Below are 16,712 nucleotides of genomic sequence, written 5' to 3' on the forward strand. Positions count from 1 at the left end.
AAAATGCATCACTTCGCATTTATCTGGATTGAACTCCATCTGCCATTTCTTTGCCCAAATTTCCAGCCTATCTATATCCTTCTGTAGCCTCTGACAATGTTCCTCACTATCTGCAAGTCCAGCCATTTTTGTGTCGTCCGCAAACTTACTGATCACCCCAGTTACACCTTCCTCCAGATCGTTTATATAAATCACAAACAGCAGAGGTCCCAATACAGAGCCCTGCGGAACACCACTAGTCACAGGCATCCAGCCGGAAAAAGACCCTTCCACTCCCACCCTCTGTCTTCTGTGACCAAGCCAGTTCTCCACCCATCTAGCCACCTCCCCCTTTATCCCATGAGATCCAACCTTTTTCACCAGCCTACCATGAGGGACTTTGTCAAACGCTTTATTAAAGTCCATATAGACGACATCCATGGCCCTTCCCTTGTCAACCATTCTAGTCACTTCTTCAAAAAACTCCACCAGGTTAGTGAGGCATGACCTCCCTCTCACAAAACCATGCTGACTATCGTTAATGAGTTTATTCCTTTCTAAATGCGCATACATCCTATCTCTAAGAATCATCTCCAACAACTTCCCCACCACGGACGTCAAGCTCACCGGCTATAATTACCCGGATTATCCTTCCTACCCTTCTTAAATAGCAGGACCACATTAACTATCCTCCAATCCTCCAGGTTAAAGAGATGCGTATTGTCTCCAGGACAGCCAGTGAGACTTTGCAAGTCCAGGCAAGTTGTGGGTTCCGCACGCATGGGGACGGCCTCAACCGGGTTCTTGGGTTCATGTCACACTATCTGTAACTCCCACAACTTGCCTGGACTTGCAAAGTCTCACTGGCTGTCCTATCTGGAGACAATACACATCTCTTTAACCTGTGCTAATGCTCCCTCCACTCACATTGTCTGTACCTTTAAGACTTGATTAGCTGTAAAGACTGGCATTCCAATCATTATTCATTATTCTGTAAATTGAGTTTGTGTCTTTAGATGCCCTGATGGCTGTTTATGAGCAGATCTTCCACTCACCTGACGAAGGAGCAGCGCTCCGAAAGCTAGTGGCATTTGCTACCAAATAAACCTGTTGGACTTTAACCTGGTGTTGTTAGACTCCTTACTGTGTTTACCCCAGTCCAACGCCGGCATCTCCACATCATGACTTTTCTGGCAGCCCAGGCAGCAACTGCTTGTATTTTAAAATGAAACTAAAACTCTTTCTTTCCTGCAAGCTTAGCTCCTCTCGTTAATCACCTGGCTCTGCCCCTTTACTCAACCTAATCAAAAATTCACATAACTCTGCATATCTAGTCTAAAGTCCCAGTAGAACCTAAATAAACAAAAGGTCCATTAACTGTACAAAGTAACACATTCCTAGCTAAAACCAATCATTAGCTTGCATTCTGAGCATCTCCTGCATGTTTACCAGACAAATTGACTCTTATAACAAAACACTGCCTCTTAAGGAAACCTCACCTTAAATATAAAATATAGGAAAATAGCACAGTATCATCATAATAGGTTAGATGAATGAGGATGTTAGGGGGTTTGTGTGAAACAGAGAGCAATTGGGCCGAGTGGCACTTGTATGCTTAAATTCTATGTTATTCTGTGCAAGAACAGCCAAAGATTTATGTGACATTGCATGTCAGTGACTCATGAAACCTCAACTTCTCTTCCAGCCCGGTTCCGTCACACTTCCTGCTGTTGGGTCGAGCATGTCGCGATGAAAGTTAATGGCGCATGAAATCTTGTGGTAGCTTTTTCGTGGTCATATTCAGCTTCAAATGCTTTCAACTTAATCAATTTATTTTTGATAACCTCTGAGAGAAATTCGCAGCTGGAGGTATCGCGAACCCAAGGCTGGATTACCCAAGTTGTTCACTGCTGGATCATTACTTATCACCATCTCCCTCACCAAGCCACAGTAAGTTCTTGTGTTTTTAACTGTGCTTTTATTCATTTTTATTGTTCAGGCGAATCAGAAATTCCTAAGAAGTGCCAGGGATGCTGCAACATTGCAATGTGACTCTTCAAACAGTATTCGGTGCTTTGAGCTATAAACTTCTATTTTCACCAATGAACACTCATTCAAGTCAGAATTAAAATGGCAATTTGTGGCACATAGCTGAAAGCTCCTCTGTTTATTCGAGTAAAGAATGAAAGAAGGCTCTTGCCTTTATGAGTTGGAGGTTTTGGGGGACAAATCTTCGATTTCCATTACCGTGTTTTCATGCAATGGACTTTACAGCTTCTCTCTCTTTGCCTCCCCTCTGTCGTTGCAACTGGCGGTAGATCTTGTGGCAGCCAGAGAGAGATAAAATAAACTAAGAAGACAGTTGGAGGAAACTGTTTTGCAATCAGTCAGCACAATTTAAAAAAAAAAAATATTTCATAGGAATTCAATAATCTCTAGATTGACAGCTACTTGATTTTAGCTCTGAATCCCAGAGGCTGATCCCCTTTCCATTCACATCACATGGAAAGGTCCAATTCTGCTCTCCCAGTGTGGACAATGTTGCAGTGGACAAAACTCTGTCCCACAGCAATGACCATTTCTCTTTAAGGGAGGGCACAGTGGCTTCACGTGCAGGTATCTGACATGATGCCCTTTTTTTATTCTTAGAAATAAAGAAGATTACAAGTAAATGAAGATAGAGTTTTCTTAGTAAATGTTTTTTTTAAAAAAAAAACATGGGAACCAGGTGATTTTGGGCTCTTACACCCCAAGACCTGGGTTCAAAGTTTCTATTGGTTGTCAGCAGTAAGAATTGTGTGGGAAATGTCATTAGTCAACCCCAGTTTAGTATTAGAGACATTGCAACTAGAAGCAGGAGGAGGCCATTCAGCCCTTCGAGCCTGCTCCGCCATTCATTTTGATCATGGCTGATTGTCAAATTCAACATCCTGATTCTCCTCACTTCCCCTTCCTTTGTGGACCCAGTGTATAAACCCATCCTTAATTTAATACCAATTGTCATTCGCTGAGTGTCGAACTGCCCTGTACCAGAGTATGCTTGATATGCCTTAAAGAGACCTATTCCCAGTGTTGGCGTGGTGTACTTTAAACATCCATTTAAACATGGACTGTGTCAGGTTAAGTCTGATAAAGCATTAAACACTTGCAGCAATTGTAAGCTCAAATAATAAGAAGAAAATGACGAAAATCCACAGGAATCTCTAATCGATAATAACCAACGTCAAGGTAACATTAATTAATGAACATCAGCTAAAATCTAGCAGCATCTGAAGAAAGGGTGCTGGCAAGTTAACTTTCCCAGGTAGCTGATACTCACACATCAGGATGTAAGGCTTTTAAAGTAATCACTTTGTTACAATCGGTGTAATACTTTGCAAAAAGTAAAAGATTTTTCATCATTTAGACACAGAAAACATATTTATTAAAACAGGTTCATAAAGCACAGCACATTCAGCCCATTGGACCTGTGCCCTAACTTTCAAAGAGCTATCAACTAAAAGAACTTTCCAGAACCTCTCAGCATTCCCTGTCGATCCATGCTGAGCAGCCTCAGCACACCAACTCCTCACTGTGGAACTTCCTTCCCAGAGAGCGCCATTAACTGGGAATTCTGCCCCTCGCATGCAGAGTTAACAAAGAACCACGAAACTGTGGATTGTTAGGACACACTTTAGGCAATATCGCAGTGTCCACCAGAGTCAGCTACACATGACCTCTGGACATCTGACCTCATCACAGCTGCCTCTAGATGTAAGCCTGTTGCATAAACCAATTCTTGCACAAGCAATGAAATTCAACCCAGTACTGTAATTATTGGCACACCAGCAGTGACCAAAGCACAAGCTTTGTTTCAGGACAACTGGGTTAAATAAAAAGTATGAAAATTGGAATCCAACGAGAAATTTTAAGTCTGTTAATGGACAGTTCAGTGTGTGTAATTAAAATAGCAGCAGATGTAATGTGATTGACAAATCATAGAATCTCCACAGTGCTTAAGGAGGCCATTCAGCCCATGAAGCCGACACTGACAACAATCCCACCCAGGCCCTATCCCCATGACCCCATGCTAGTTCCCTCTGACACTAAGGGGCAATTTGACATGGCCAATCCGCCAAACCCCACACATCTTTGGAGTGTGGGAGGAAACCGGAGCACCCAGAGGAAACCCATGCAGACACGGGGAGAACGTGCAGACTCCACACGGTCACCCGAGGCCAGAATTGAATCCGGGTCTCTGGAGATGTGAGGCAGCAGTGCTAACCATTGTGCCGCCGTGCTGCCCTTATTGGGAGCCCTGCATGGCTGCTAAGTTTGAGCCATCAATGTTCACCCTTTGAGCACTGAGATTGGATTCCAGCCTTGAAATTACTTCCTTTTCACGAAAGCAATGGGGTGACCTAATAAGCCGACAGGAACCTGTCTGAGGGTGTAACAGGAAAGGAGCAAGATGCTATGACAAGAAGATAATTTTCTGAAAATGTCTGATATGCATCTCAAACTGTGGCTGGAAGCTCTGAGCTATCGAATGGAAACATGGGTTGCTAAACAATCTAAAACACTGGGTGTGACCAGAAAAAACACCAATGGCACTAACTCTCATTGGCTAATGGAAGCCACAAGTCAACCTGGGGCCTTCTGTTTTTCAAAACATCTGTAACGTTCACAACTGACAAAAGTATTAAAAACAGAAGATAGGCTTGTGTGTAAAAACAGAGCTGTCCGAGGAAATGGGTAAAAATAAACAAATGAATACTTAAAGGTTTTGAATGGGGGCAGAGGAATGGTGGAAATTAGTTTAAAGAGAAACAGTCCTGTGACAGAAGCAGCCTCAGGATAAACAATGCCCTGTAACTTTTAATCGATATATTTTTCCTGACAATCACAATATGTACCAGGATTGCTCTGAGTACAAATGATTTGAAACTGATCCAATCTTCATGAATGTTCTCTATTAATTAATTGCACAGAATTGCAGGAAAGGCGATAGCCTAGTGGTATTATTGCCGAATCTCAGCTAATGTTCTGGGGACCTGGGTTCGAATCCCACCACAGTAGCTGGTGGAATTTGAATTTAATTTTAAAAATCTAGCGTTACGAATCTATTGATGACCATGAAACCATTGTCGATTGTTGAAAAAACCCATCTGTTATTGTTGGTTAATGTCCCTTTAGGGAAGGAAATCTGCCGTCCTTACCTGGTCTGGCCTACATGTGACTCCAGAGCCACAGCAATGTGGTTGACTCTCAACTGCCCTTGGGCAATTAGGGATGGGCAATAATCTCTGGCCGGCCAGTGACTTCCATGAATGAATAGAACAAATCTTGCTCGATTATCGAGTATTTGAGTTCCTCGGGAGATTACGTGGGGTTAGAGTCTGTGCTAGGTTGAATTATCCTGAAGTTTAAATACCTTCACAGCCTCACCAACTTTACAAATCCTGTCCAATCCACCACCCCGAGCTTGCCTTTCCTCTAATTCTGACATCTTGCACATGCCCATTTTGACAGGCATTTGGCAATGATGTGTTCAGCCACTGACGATAGAACTCGTATCGACATCTCAAAGCACTTTACAGCTGGTGAGGTACCTCCTGAAGTTTGGTTATTGTTGCAATGTAGGAAACGCAGCGGCTGACCTGCACACAGCAAGATCCCACAAACAGCAATGTGATAACGACCAGACAATCTGTTTATTTGTTTGATGAATACGGATATGGAAAACTCCCATGCTGCTCTTCAAGATCATCCCACCCTCCAAAGCAGGCAGGTGGTGTCTTATTAAGCAGCTTGTCTGGGACACAATGGCGGGATTCTCCGGCCGCACTTGCCTGAAAACCGAAGATTCCCACCCGACTTCAATGGACCTTTACATGGTCTGCTCCCCTGCCCGCTGGAATTCCAGTGGCGGTCAGGATGGGAGAATTCCGGACAGTGCTTTTACATGCCAGGTGTACAAAATTATGAAGGATATAAATAGGGTAGATGGGAAAAAAACTTTCCCTTGATAAAGGGGTCAATAACCCGGGGGAACAGATTAAGGTAAGCGGCAGGAGATTTAGAGGGAATTTGAGGGAAAACTTTTTCACCCAGAGGGTGGTGGATTCTGGAACTCACTGCCTGAAAGGGTGGAAGAGGCAGAAATCCTCACACCGTTTGAGAAGCATTTAGATGAGCACTTGAAAGACCACAGCGTACAAGGCTACAGACCAAGTGCTGGAAAATGAGAATAGAATAGATGACTGGCACAGACACAATGGGCCGAAGGGCCTCTTTCTGTGCTGTAAAACACCATGGGCGGGATTTCATGGCCTCGCTTGTCCAGTAACCGTAATATCCCGTTTGAGTTCAACGGACCTTCCGATTGCCGCCCTTTGCCCTCTCCGATTCGTGGCGGACGGGGCGGTAAAGCTCCAGCCTATGGCTCTAAGTGCCAGTTTTGATTTTTGTGCTCAAGTTTGAGAGCGAGTATGGAACGCAGAATCTCATGTTTTGAGGTAAGATGTTAACACTCTGAGCCACTGCTGACACTGAGGGCAGTTTGGAATTTCAACCCTAAATCTCTCAACGTTCCATCACTGTCTCCTCCTTCAACACCATCTCATTGACAAACTTCTCATCACGCCCTCATAGCTCCTACTTCTTTGACTCGGTCTCCATTTTCCTCACGACTGCCAAATGGCCTCTTCTCGTCTCTGACCGTTGCAGGGTTCTGAGGCAGAGTCTCTTCACTTCTTATCTAAACCCTACAAAATAAATTTAACTTTTAAAATAGTGTGAATGATCAGATGGGCACACAAAGAAAAGTAACCATGGCTCCATGTAGAAGAAATGGGACCATTAGCCAAGGAAGGGCAGGGGTGCATTAACACAGGAGCCAGATGCCCCAGCCACATTTGGAGCCACCAATAAAAATTGCAGCATAATCTAGAAAAACTGCACAGAATCAAATCTCATTTGAGTATAGTTTATTATGCTATAATTGGCTTTATTATTCACACACTGTATAAACAGGCTTTTCTTTACGCATCTCACTTCACATGTGGGATTTAAAGGATCAAAAGGAGAGTTTTGTGCTGGTCACCAAGAATCGACAACCCAACACTGAGCAAGGGATTCAAAGAAAAATTCTTCCTCTCCCTGTTACAGTCAGAAACAGGAATTTATAATGGGGAACAAAGAAATGGCTGACCAACTAACTATATACTTTGGTTCTGCCTTCACGAAGGAGGACACAAATAAGTTACCAGAAATGTTGGGGGACACAGGGTCTAATGAGAGGGAGGAACTGAAGAAGATCAGTTGGGCGGCACAGTGGCACAGTGGTTAGCACTGCTGCTTCACAGCTCCAGGGACCTGGGTTCGATTCCTGGCTTGGGTCACTGTCTGTGTGGAGTTTGCACATTCTCCTCGTGTCTGTGTGGGTTTCCTCCGGGTGCTCCGGTTTCCTCCCACAGTCCAAAGATGTGCGGGTTAGGTTGATTGGCTATGCTAAAATTGCCCTTAGTGTCCTGAGATGCATAGGTTAGAGGGATTAGTGGGTAAAATATGTAGGGGTATGGGAGTAGGGCCTGGGTGGGATTGTGGTCGGTGCAGACTTGATGGGCCGAATGGCCTCTTTCTGTGCTGTAGGGTTTCTATTTCTTCTATGAATCAGTATTAGTAGAGAAATGTGTTGGAGAAAATGATGGGATCGAAGGTTGATAAATCTGCAGGGCTGAATAACCTACATCCCAGAGTACTTAAGGAAGTGGCCTGAGAAATGGATGCATTGGTGGTCATCTTCCAAGATCTTATAGACTTTGGAACAGTTTGTACAGATTGGAGAGTAGCTAATGTAACCCCACTATTCAAAAAGGAAGATAGAGAGAAAGCAGGGAATTATAGGCCAGTCAGCCTGACGTCGGTAGTGGGGAAAATTCTAGAACCCATTATCGAGGTTTTTGTAGCAAAACGCTTGGAAAACAGTGGCAGGATCAGACAGAGTCAGCATGGATTTATGAAAGGGACATAATGCTTAACAAATCATTCTTCGAGGATGTAACCAGTAGAGTGGATGAGGGGGAGCCAGTGGATGTCATTTATTTCGACTTTCAGGAGGCTTTTGACAAAACCTCACATATGAGATTAGTGTAATAAAAGTAAAGCGCGTGGGATTGGGGGTCGTCTATTGAGATGAATAGAAAACTGGCTGGCAGACAGGAAGCAAAGACTGGCCTACGCCTGAATCTAGATTCTATGTTTCTAAAGAGTAGAAATAAATGTTTTTTTCCCACATGGCAGGCAGTGACGGGGTACCACCGGGATCAGTGCTGGGACCCCAGCTATTCACTATATATATTAATGATTTAGACGAGGGAACTGAATGTAATGGGGATGATTCTCCTCAAAAAATTCTAAGTGCTAAATTCATGTGAAAACGGGAGTAACTCCCGTTGGTTTTTTAGCGTGATTTTCAGAATGAATCTCCCACACTCTGAACACTGCAGAGTGCCCTGAGAATCATAGAATCCTACAGTGGCAGAAGGAGGACATTCGGCCCATTGAGTCTGCACCGACCACAATCCCACTCAGGCCCCATCCCCATAACCCCGCCCATTTACCTTGACACTAAGGGGCAATTTAGCATGGCCAATCCACCTAACCCGCACATCTTTGGAGTGTGGGAGGAAACTGGAGCACCCGGAGGAAACCCACACAGAAACGGGGAGAATGTGCAAACTCCACACAGTGACCCAAGCCGGGAATCGAACCCTGGCCCCTGGCACTGTGAGGCAGCAGTGCCGCCCACTGTGCCACCGTGCTGCCCCATGCGGGATTCACACTGAAAACCAGTGGGTGGCGCCTATTCCCGCTGGAGAGGGCGGCAGCATTGCACTGAGTGAGCCACTGCGTACGCGCGATCTGTCAGCACCGAGATCAGCGCATGCGCAGTTGGCCCACACTGCCGGCCTCCCAATCGCTGGCCAGCTCGATTGCTGGCCAGCCTCACAAACCCGCATCACTGCCCCTCTGCCCCCCCCCCACCCCCCGATCACTGGCCTCCAGGACCTCTCTGGGCAAGTCCCGATGTTCCTCACCCCACAGCCAGTCCCGATCTCAGCGCAGCGCATCGGGGTGGGAGAACCGCCCCCAATATCTCCAAATTTGCAGATGACACAAGGCTGGGTGGGAGGGTGAGCTGTGAGGAGGATGCAGAGATCTTTTAATGTGAGTTGGACAAATTGAGTGAACGGGCAAATGAATGGCAGATGCAGTAGAGTTTGGATAAATGAGAGGTTATCCATTCTGGTCGCAAAAACAGGAAGGCCGATTACTATCTGAATGGCCATAAATGAGGAGAGAGGAATGTGCAACAAGACCTGGGTATCTTTGTACACCAGTCACTGAAGGTAAGCATGCAGCTGCAACAGGCGGCAAAGAAGGTGAATGGCTTGTTGGCCTTCATAGCAAGAGGATTTGAGTACAGGAGCAAGGAAGTCTAGCTGCAATTATGCAGGGCCTTGGCGAGACCACACTTGGAATATTGTCTGCAGTTTTAGTCTTCTTATCATGGAAGGATGTTCTTGCGCTAGAGGGAGTGCAGAGAAGGTTTACCAGGTTTACTGATTCCTGGGATGGTGGCACTGACATATGAGGAGAGATTGAGTCAGTTAGGATTGTATTTGCTGGAGTCCAGTAGAATGAAGGGGAATCTCATAGAAACCTATAAAATGCTAACAGGACCAGACATGGTAGATGTAAGAAGGATGTTACCAATGGTGGGGTTGTCCAGAACGAGGGGGTCACTGCCTGAAGATACAAGGTTGATTGTTTAGGACTGAGATGAGGAGAAATGTTTTCACCCAGAGAATGGTCAACCTTTGGAATTCACTATCACAGAAACTGGTTGAGATCAAAACATTGTGTGTTTTCAAGAAGCAGTTACATGTAGCACTTGGGGAGAAGGGGATCAAATAATTTGGGGGGAAGGTGGGATTAGGCGATTGAGTTGGATGATCAGCCATGATCATAATGAATGGCGGAGCAGGCTCGAAGGGCCAAATGGCCTCCTCCTGCTCCTATCTTCTCTGTTTCTGTTTCGCTCTCTCTGTTTTATCAAAGGTGGTGCGGAATGGAGACACTGAAGGGAGATTAACTAAGCAACAAGCTTGAGGTGATTTTCAAATCATTGGATGGGATTTTTCCACCTCGCTTGCCCCAAAACTGGAAAATCCGGCCCGAGGTCAGTGGGACCTTTCCACGGTCCACCCGCTCCGATTCCCATGGCGGGCGAGGCGGTAACATTGGCCCAATTATGTTTCATTCTCTTCCCTTCGTGTTGTTTCGGTCTGACACCTGATACAGCAAATGTAGTCACACTGTTAATAAGGTACAAAGAGAGGCCATTCAGCCCTTTAGGTATCTCCAAGAAACTGATGGAGATAGACAACTAATCGCATGGCCAGTGAAAGGAGCCAAGTCTCCTCCTCGCCCCCTCACCCCACAGCGCCCCCCTTAGCCCCCAGTCCCCCATTGTCACATAAAATACAACTTCACGGGAATTGCAGTCAAGTTAGTGACAGGAAGAGAAAGATAATGATGTACAATACACTCATGGACAACTCAAACACAGGGCGCAAACAAAAAAGAGATGCTCATTAAAGACCTTTTCTATTTCCCACATCCTCAAAAATTAATTTGTAAGCAGGTAGCACCAGAAAATATCTGGAAAAGTGTAGTGTGTTTCTACAGGTATTAATAAACTATTTTTATCTTCACTCTCACAGTTCCGGCTGCCTTGTGACACCCTCCTGATTGTTTCGCATTGTCTGTTTAACGTATAGTGTGAAAATACTGACAATGTCCCTCGGAATACTTTTCCATCACCATCAACACCACTGCTTTCATCTTGTTAAATTGCCCTTGAGAAGTTACAGTAAGAAGTCTCACGACACCAGGTGTTGTGAGACACCTGATGAAGGAGCAGCGCTCTGAAAGCTCGTGATTCCAAATAAGCCTGTTGGACTTTAACCTGGTGCTGTGAGGCTACTTACTGTGCCCAGCCCAGTCTAACGCCGACATCTCCACAAATTGAGAAGTTCGAGAAAGGAGCTATCAGACCATTCCCCCTTACCCAGAATTTAACAAGTTAAGGATGTTGAGCTCGGTCTTTGGGAAAGGGGAGAGTTTCTAAGTTTCTCTACATCTCTCCAAATCACCCTGTGTCTGAGTTGGTGCGATCGAGCAGATGAGTTTCACACAAGCAGCTTCACTATGTATATGACAAAATCTAAGTATGAGACATATGGTTATGAAGCAGATTAAGGCAGGAGTTCAGAAGAAATTGACGCAATTGTAAAGGATTCAAGTCCCAAGAAACACAAGTTCAACATTAGTAGAAGTTAGAAAGGGAGTTTCGAAGAATGCTTTATGAAGGAGAATGTACCCGAGGAATAAATTGCCACAAAAAACCCTGAGGGTTGTGTATAAGAGATCATGACACACAGATTTTAGTTTATTCATTATCCTATCGTCACAAGTATGGCTGACATTAACACTGCAATGAAGTTACTGTGAAATTCGCCACACTCCAACGCCTGTTCAGGTCAATCCACCTAACCAACACGTCTTTCGGACTGTGGGGGGAAAGCAGAGCACCCGGAGGAAACCCACGCAGACACGGGGAGAACGTGCAGACTCCACACAGACAGTGACCCAAGACGGGAATCGAACCCGGGTCCCCAGCACTGTGAGGTAGCAGTGCTAACCACTGTGCCACCGTGCCCCCCATTTGGAGAGAGAAGGGATTTAGCAATATAATAAAGCAGAGGGTGAGGCTAAACTCAATCAGGCAGTGAGCTTGTTGAGCTTAATAACCCGCGGTATAATTTTTGTGGTGTCAGGTATTTAAACACAGTCATAATCAAAGCAGATCTAAGCATGAGAAAAAGAATCAAAGGTAAAGAATCGGTGTTATCTCGAACACAAGATGACAGAGTATGTGTTTAATCATAGAATCATAGAAACCCTACAGCACAGAAAGAGGCCATTTGGCCCATCGAGTCTGCACCGACCACAATCCCACCCAGGCCCTACCCCCATATCCCTACGTATTTTACCCACTAATCCCTCTAACCTACGCCTCTCAGGACACTAAGGGGCAATTTTAGCATGGCCAATCAACCTAACCCGCACATCTTTGGACTGTGGGAGGAAACCGGAGCACCCGGAGGAAACCCACGCAGACAATGTGCAAACTCCACACAGACAGTGACCCAAGCCGGGAATCGAACCCAGTCCCTGGAGCTGTGAAGCAGCAGTGCTGACCACTGTGCTACCGTGCCGCCCTTTAAAGGGTGTTTAAAGGGCTGGACACCATCCTAGATTCAGATTTAATCACTGGCTTGGTCTTTCCCTTTCACTGGCATTTCTATCCCACAATTACCATTTCGTTCCTGGCATGGGCTCAATGGGCCAAATGGCCTCCTTCTGGGCCATGATGACTCTGTGACCCATATTCTTTTTAATTCGCAAACCCTCAAGACAATTGCTTTAAAAACATTTTTTTAAAAATTCATTTATGGGATGTGGGCGCCACTGGCTGGGCCCAGCATTTATTGCCCATCCCTAACTGCCCTCCATTTCAGAGGGCATTTGAGAGTCAACCACATTGCTGTGGGTCTGGAGTCACATATAGGCCAGACCAGGTAAGGACAGCAGATTTCCTTCCCTGGAGGGCATTAGTGAACCAGATGGGTTTTTCCGACAATCGGTCATCAGTAGATTCTTAATCCCAGATTTTTATTGAATTCAAATAACATCATCTGTTGTGGTGGGATTTGAACCCGGGTCCCCAGATCTTGCCCAGGGTCTCTGGATTACTAATCCAGTGACAATACTATTGCCTCCCTGTGTGTCCTCATTCCTGCTGTAACAAACTTTTATTATGTTCTGTTTTAGAATCTTAGCGCTACCTGTGACATTAATGGATGATAATGTGACTACTATCCATGTGACAAGTACCAGATAACTGTTGTGTACTCATTCTGTTCCAAACAGGAAATAGATGTTCTGCGCTAATGCTGTCGATTTGATTTTGCTGCAATGAAAGGATTCTAAACGGACATATTTTTAGTTTCTTGCAGATATGTCATGGCTGTGGTGCAGCCTTCCTGTGTTTCTTGCTGTTGTCGCTGGTATGGTTGTGGCAGGTCAGACCACACGGGAAACACTGGGGGCAACTGATTCAACTGAACCAGCTCCTGAGGAAGCGACCCAGAATCCTAGCAAGTTCTCTGAAAGCACCACTGAGAATTCGGCAACTCCCCCACCTCTGGACCCCAGTTCCGCAACTGTCCCACCTCTGGACCCCAGTTCCGCAACTGTCCCACCTCTGGACCCCAGTTCCGCAACTGTCCCACCTCTGGACTCGAGTTCAGCAAGTCCCCAACCTCTGGACCCCAGTTCAGCAAGTTTCTCACCTCCCGACCCGAGTTCAGCAACTCCCCAACCTCTGGACCCGAGTTCAGCAACTCCCCCACCTCTGGACCCGAGTTCAGCAGCTCCCTCATCCCTCGACCCGACAAGCACACCCCTGGCTAATGGAACTGGAAGCCCCATCCAGCTCGCTTCCACAGCTGGTACTCCCACAACAAGTACCTCAGTTCATTCCACAACAGGGGTACTGTCTCACACAACTCAAGATTTCAATGCATCTCAACAAGCCTCGACCGTGTTGACGGAATTGTCCACTTTTCTGAGCCTTGAAACAGAGACGGACGTCAGTCAGGGCTCTTCCCCCACTAATGGGTCACAGCATTGGACAACCGAGCATCCTGGAACTGAAACAGACACGCCCCAAGTCTCATCAGCCTCAACTGCAGTCACCAATACTTCAGAGCTTGGTGGATATGTCCATCTAGATGTACAGGTGAAAACCCAACCTCCTCCAACCAGCACTTTGACCTCGACAAAGGAGCAGCCTACTGGCTCCTACCTGGTAACAACTGAGGCAACAACAACTGAAGCTAATGAATCAATTCCCTTGAAGCCAACCACTTCCCTCGCCAGCAAAGCCTTCAAAACAACCACCAGGAGTTACAGCAGGCTTTCAACTGCTCAGGTCGCCACCAAGAAAATGAGTCTAGTTGCTCAGTGCCTCATAGCCATTGCGATTTTAGCAGGGGTTTGCACCATCTTTGTCATTTGCACAGTGGTCCTGTGTACCAAGCTGTCGAGTCAGAGACGGAACTATAGAGTGAATTCGGCAAATGGCACCGAGCTGATCTGCATTTCTGCCCTGCTGCCCGAGGAAGAGAGACAGTTGAGGAGAAAGATGAGGCCAAAACGCTTAAGAGAACATCTCAAAGAGACTGCAGCTGGGTATAACAGTGACAGCGACGATGATGACCTAACCCTCCACAGCTTTGTGACTGAACATTAGACCTTCTCCTTCACCTCCAGATGCTGGGCTCTCCTGTCCTCCACAGAATTCAATCTGAACATTTGAATAACTTGATAGCTGGCGAATTGAGTCTTGGTTAATGTATCTCTGAGGACTTTCCGTGACTGAGCTCAGGAAAGTTTCGATGAACTCATGGTTTGCTCTTCATTGCATTTTTTTCTAAGATCTCCCAATTTACTGAGCTGCCCCTGTTCTTTGTGTTGTAAAGATTATACAGCTTTAAAATATTCTATATATATATACTTCTCATTAAAATAGTGATGTGGACTTGCTTTGTCGCTGCACACTGAAGGACAAGTTAGCTGGATGCTAAACGTTCAGGAAGTCGCAACACGAAGAGGTGAATTGGAAAAAGAAAAGTTCCCAAATCTACCTGGAAGAAATTTCCAAGCACGTGAGCTAATGTCAGAAGCATTGATTTGTTTCTGGTGGGACATTGCCCAGTGATCCACTTTAACATCACCTCTCAGGACAGCATCCTAATCATTCTCTCTCATAGTGCTGAATGACACTCTGCCATTAATTTTATAGAGGCTTTTAAAATTAAGAAGGAGTTTAGTAAGGTGAGAGGGGAAGGACTGTTTACTCTAGTCATTGAGCCAATGGTGAGGGGGACATTAAAATAGTCAGCAAGCGTTATCAGAGTACTGAGCAGACGTTTAATGCTCTATTAAAGGAAGTGGTTATGACAGAGACGGTTACACAGTGTAACAGAGTGTATGTGACGCAGAGGAAGATACAGAGCTATGGAGAGAGAGCCTGGGTTAGCTTTGGGTTGCGCTAACAAAGAGCTGTCACAGATAACGATGGACTGAAAGGCCTCCCTCTAAGATTTAATGAATGAACAACTATAGACCGGGAGGGCATTACTGAGAACCACGAGGATGGTATGTGTGCTGCAGAATGCAACAGTCACTTTCTCCTGCAGTAGAATGGCCAGTTTCAAAAAATATTGCCCCAAACTTTAAAATTCTGCCCATTTGCAGACTTCAACACTGACCTCGGCAGAGACTGAAGGGTCAGTGAGAGAGCATCACATTCAAATTGGTTGAGCAGGTACAAGCATTGAACAACTGCATGTCTGCGTGGGTTTCCTCCGGGTGCTCCGGTTTCTTCCCACAGCCCAAAGATGTGCGGGTTAGGTTGATTGGCCATGCTAAATTGACCCTAGTGTCAAGGGATTAGGAGAGTAAATATGTGGGGTTATGGGAATAGGGCCTGGGTGGGATTGTGGTCGGTGCAGACTCGATGGGCCGAATGGCCTCCTTCTGCAATGTAGGGATTCTATGATTATATATATGATTATATATGAAGTCATTCAAAGAGTCAGCAGGACAGGTGAATGGCCCTCCCTCTGCAGAAAGATCTTCTGATTCCATGAAATTGGCTGAAAAGATTCATCCAGAATTAAGAAGTTAAGAAGAACCCTCTGTATAATTTCAGATATATATGAAGGGGAGGGTGCAGAAACAGGCGTGTAACTGGATGTGCACAATTTCAAAGTGGGGCTTTTAGCACTTCTTTGCAAGGGGGGGTCACACTTACCCGAGGTGACGAGGGGGCAGATGATCAAACATTTTGTACCAACAGCAGCCTGGCCTGTGTGGTCCCTATAGAGCAACTTTCAGCAACTTTACATAAAGAGGTTACGTTATATTTTAGCTCATTATCAGTGAATGAACTGTACCGCGCTGGAACTCTCAACAACTTCTAAATAAAATAAGACAGTATCAATCTCTCTCCCAGTTTTGTTTTGGTAAAGATGTTTCTGATAGCCATTGAGTGAATTCTAAGCTGCCTCCCCATCCTCTTCCCGAGTATGTCCACACAGGGGGCGGAGTTCTCCCATCCAGCTCGTGGCGGGATTGGTGGCAGGCGGGAGTGGAGAATCCAGCGGGAGCCAAATTGCCGGAAACTGCCGGTGTGAAAGTCAAGCCGCAATTTCCCGCTGGCTGGTGACGTGAATGTTATTTCCCTCATTTGCATCTCACGAATGCTCATTAAAACAGCTGGCCATCGGTTTCCCATCAGCCTCTCTAAACTTACGTCACATCAGCACGCAATGACCTCGGTCTAAAACCCGATCGGGGTGCGCACGAGATGGTCCTCAGCTCACCAGAGACGTCGCGGTGAGTACAACAAAGCCTTTCTGCCACAGCGCCCGCGCTGCTCCTGACGCACTGTTCACCACCCTGCCAGGGCAGACTGGTTCCTGCCCTCCATCTCCGTGCCAAGCCTTTGGACATATGGTCGATCCTGTGTCACTGTCTCAGATCAGTACGGTGCC

General features: G+C 45.8%; 1 protein-coding gene across 1 annotated transcript; it reads left to right on the plus strand.

The window, feature by feature from the left end:
* Nucleotides 1–1,705: 1,705 nt before the first annotated feature.
* selplg (selectin P ligand) lies at nucleotides 1,706–16,163 on the plus strand. Its single transcript, XM_078227315.1, has 2 exons — nucleotides 1,706–1,929; nucleotides 13,097–16,163. The coding sequence occupies exon 2, from the start codon at nucleotides 13,109–13,111 to the stop codon at nucleotides 14,402–14,404; it is 1,296 nt and encodes a 431-aa protein (XP_078083441.1). The 5' UTR covers nucleotides 1,706–1,929; nucleotides 13,097–13,108; the 3' UTR covers nucleotides 14,405–16,163.
* The last annotated feature ends 549 nt before the right edge of the window (nucleotides 16,164–16,712 follow it).

The sequence above is a fragment of the Mustelus asterias genome, chromosome 13 (assembly GCF_964213995.1).
Source record: "Mustelus asterias chromosome 13, sMusAst1.hap1.1, whole genome shotgun sequence".
Lineage (NCBI taxonomy): Eukaryota > Metazoa > Chordata > Chondrichthyes > Carcharhiniformes > Triakidae > Mustelus > Mustelus asterias.

What these genes read in the sequence shown, in the direction of transcription:
- selplg (XM_078227315.1), top strand. Translation starts at nt 13,109, where the DNA reads ATGTCATGGCTGTGGTGCAGCCTTCCTGTGTTTCTTGCTGTTGTCGCT.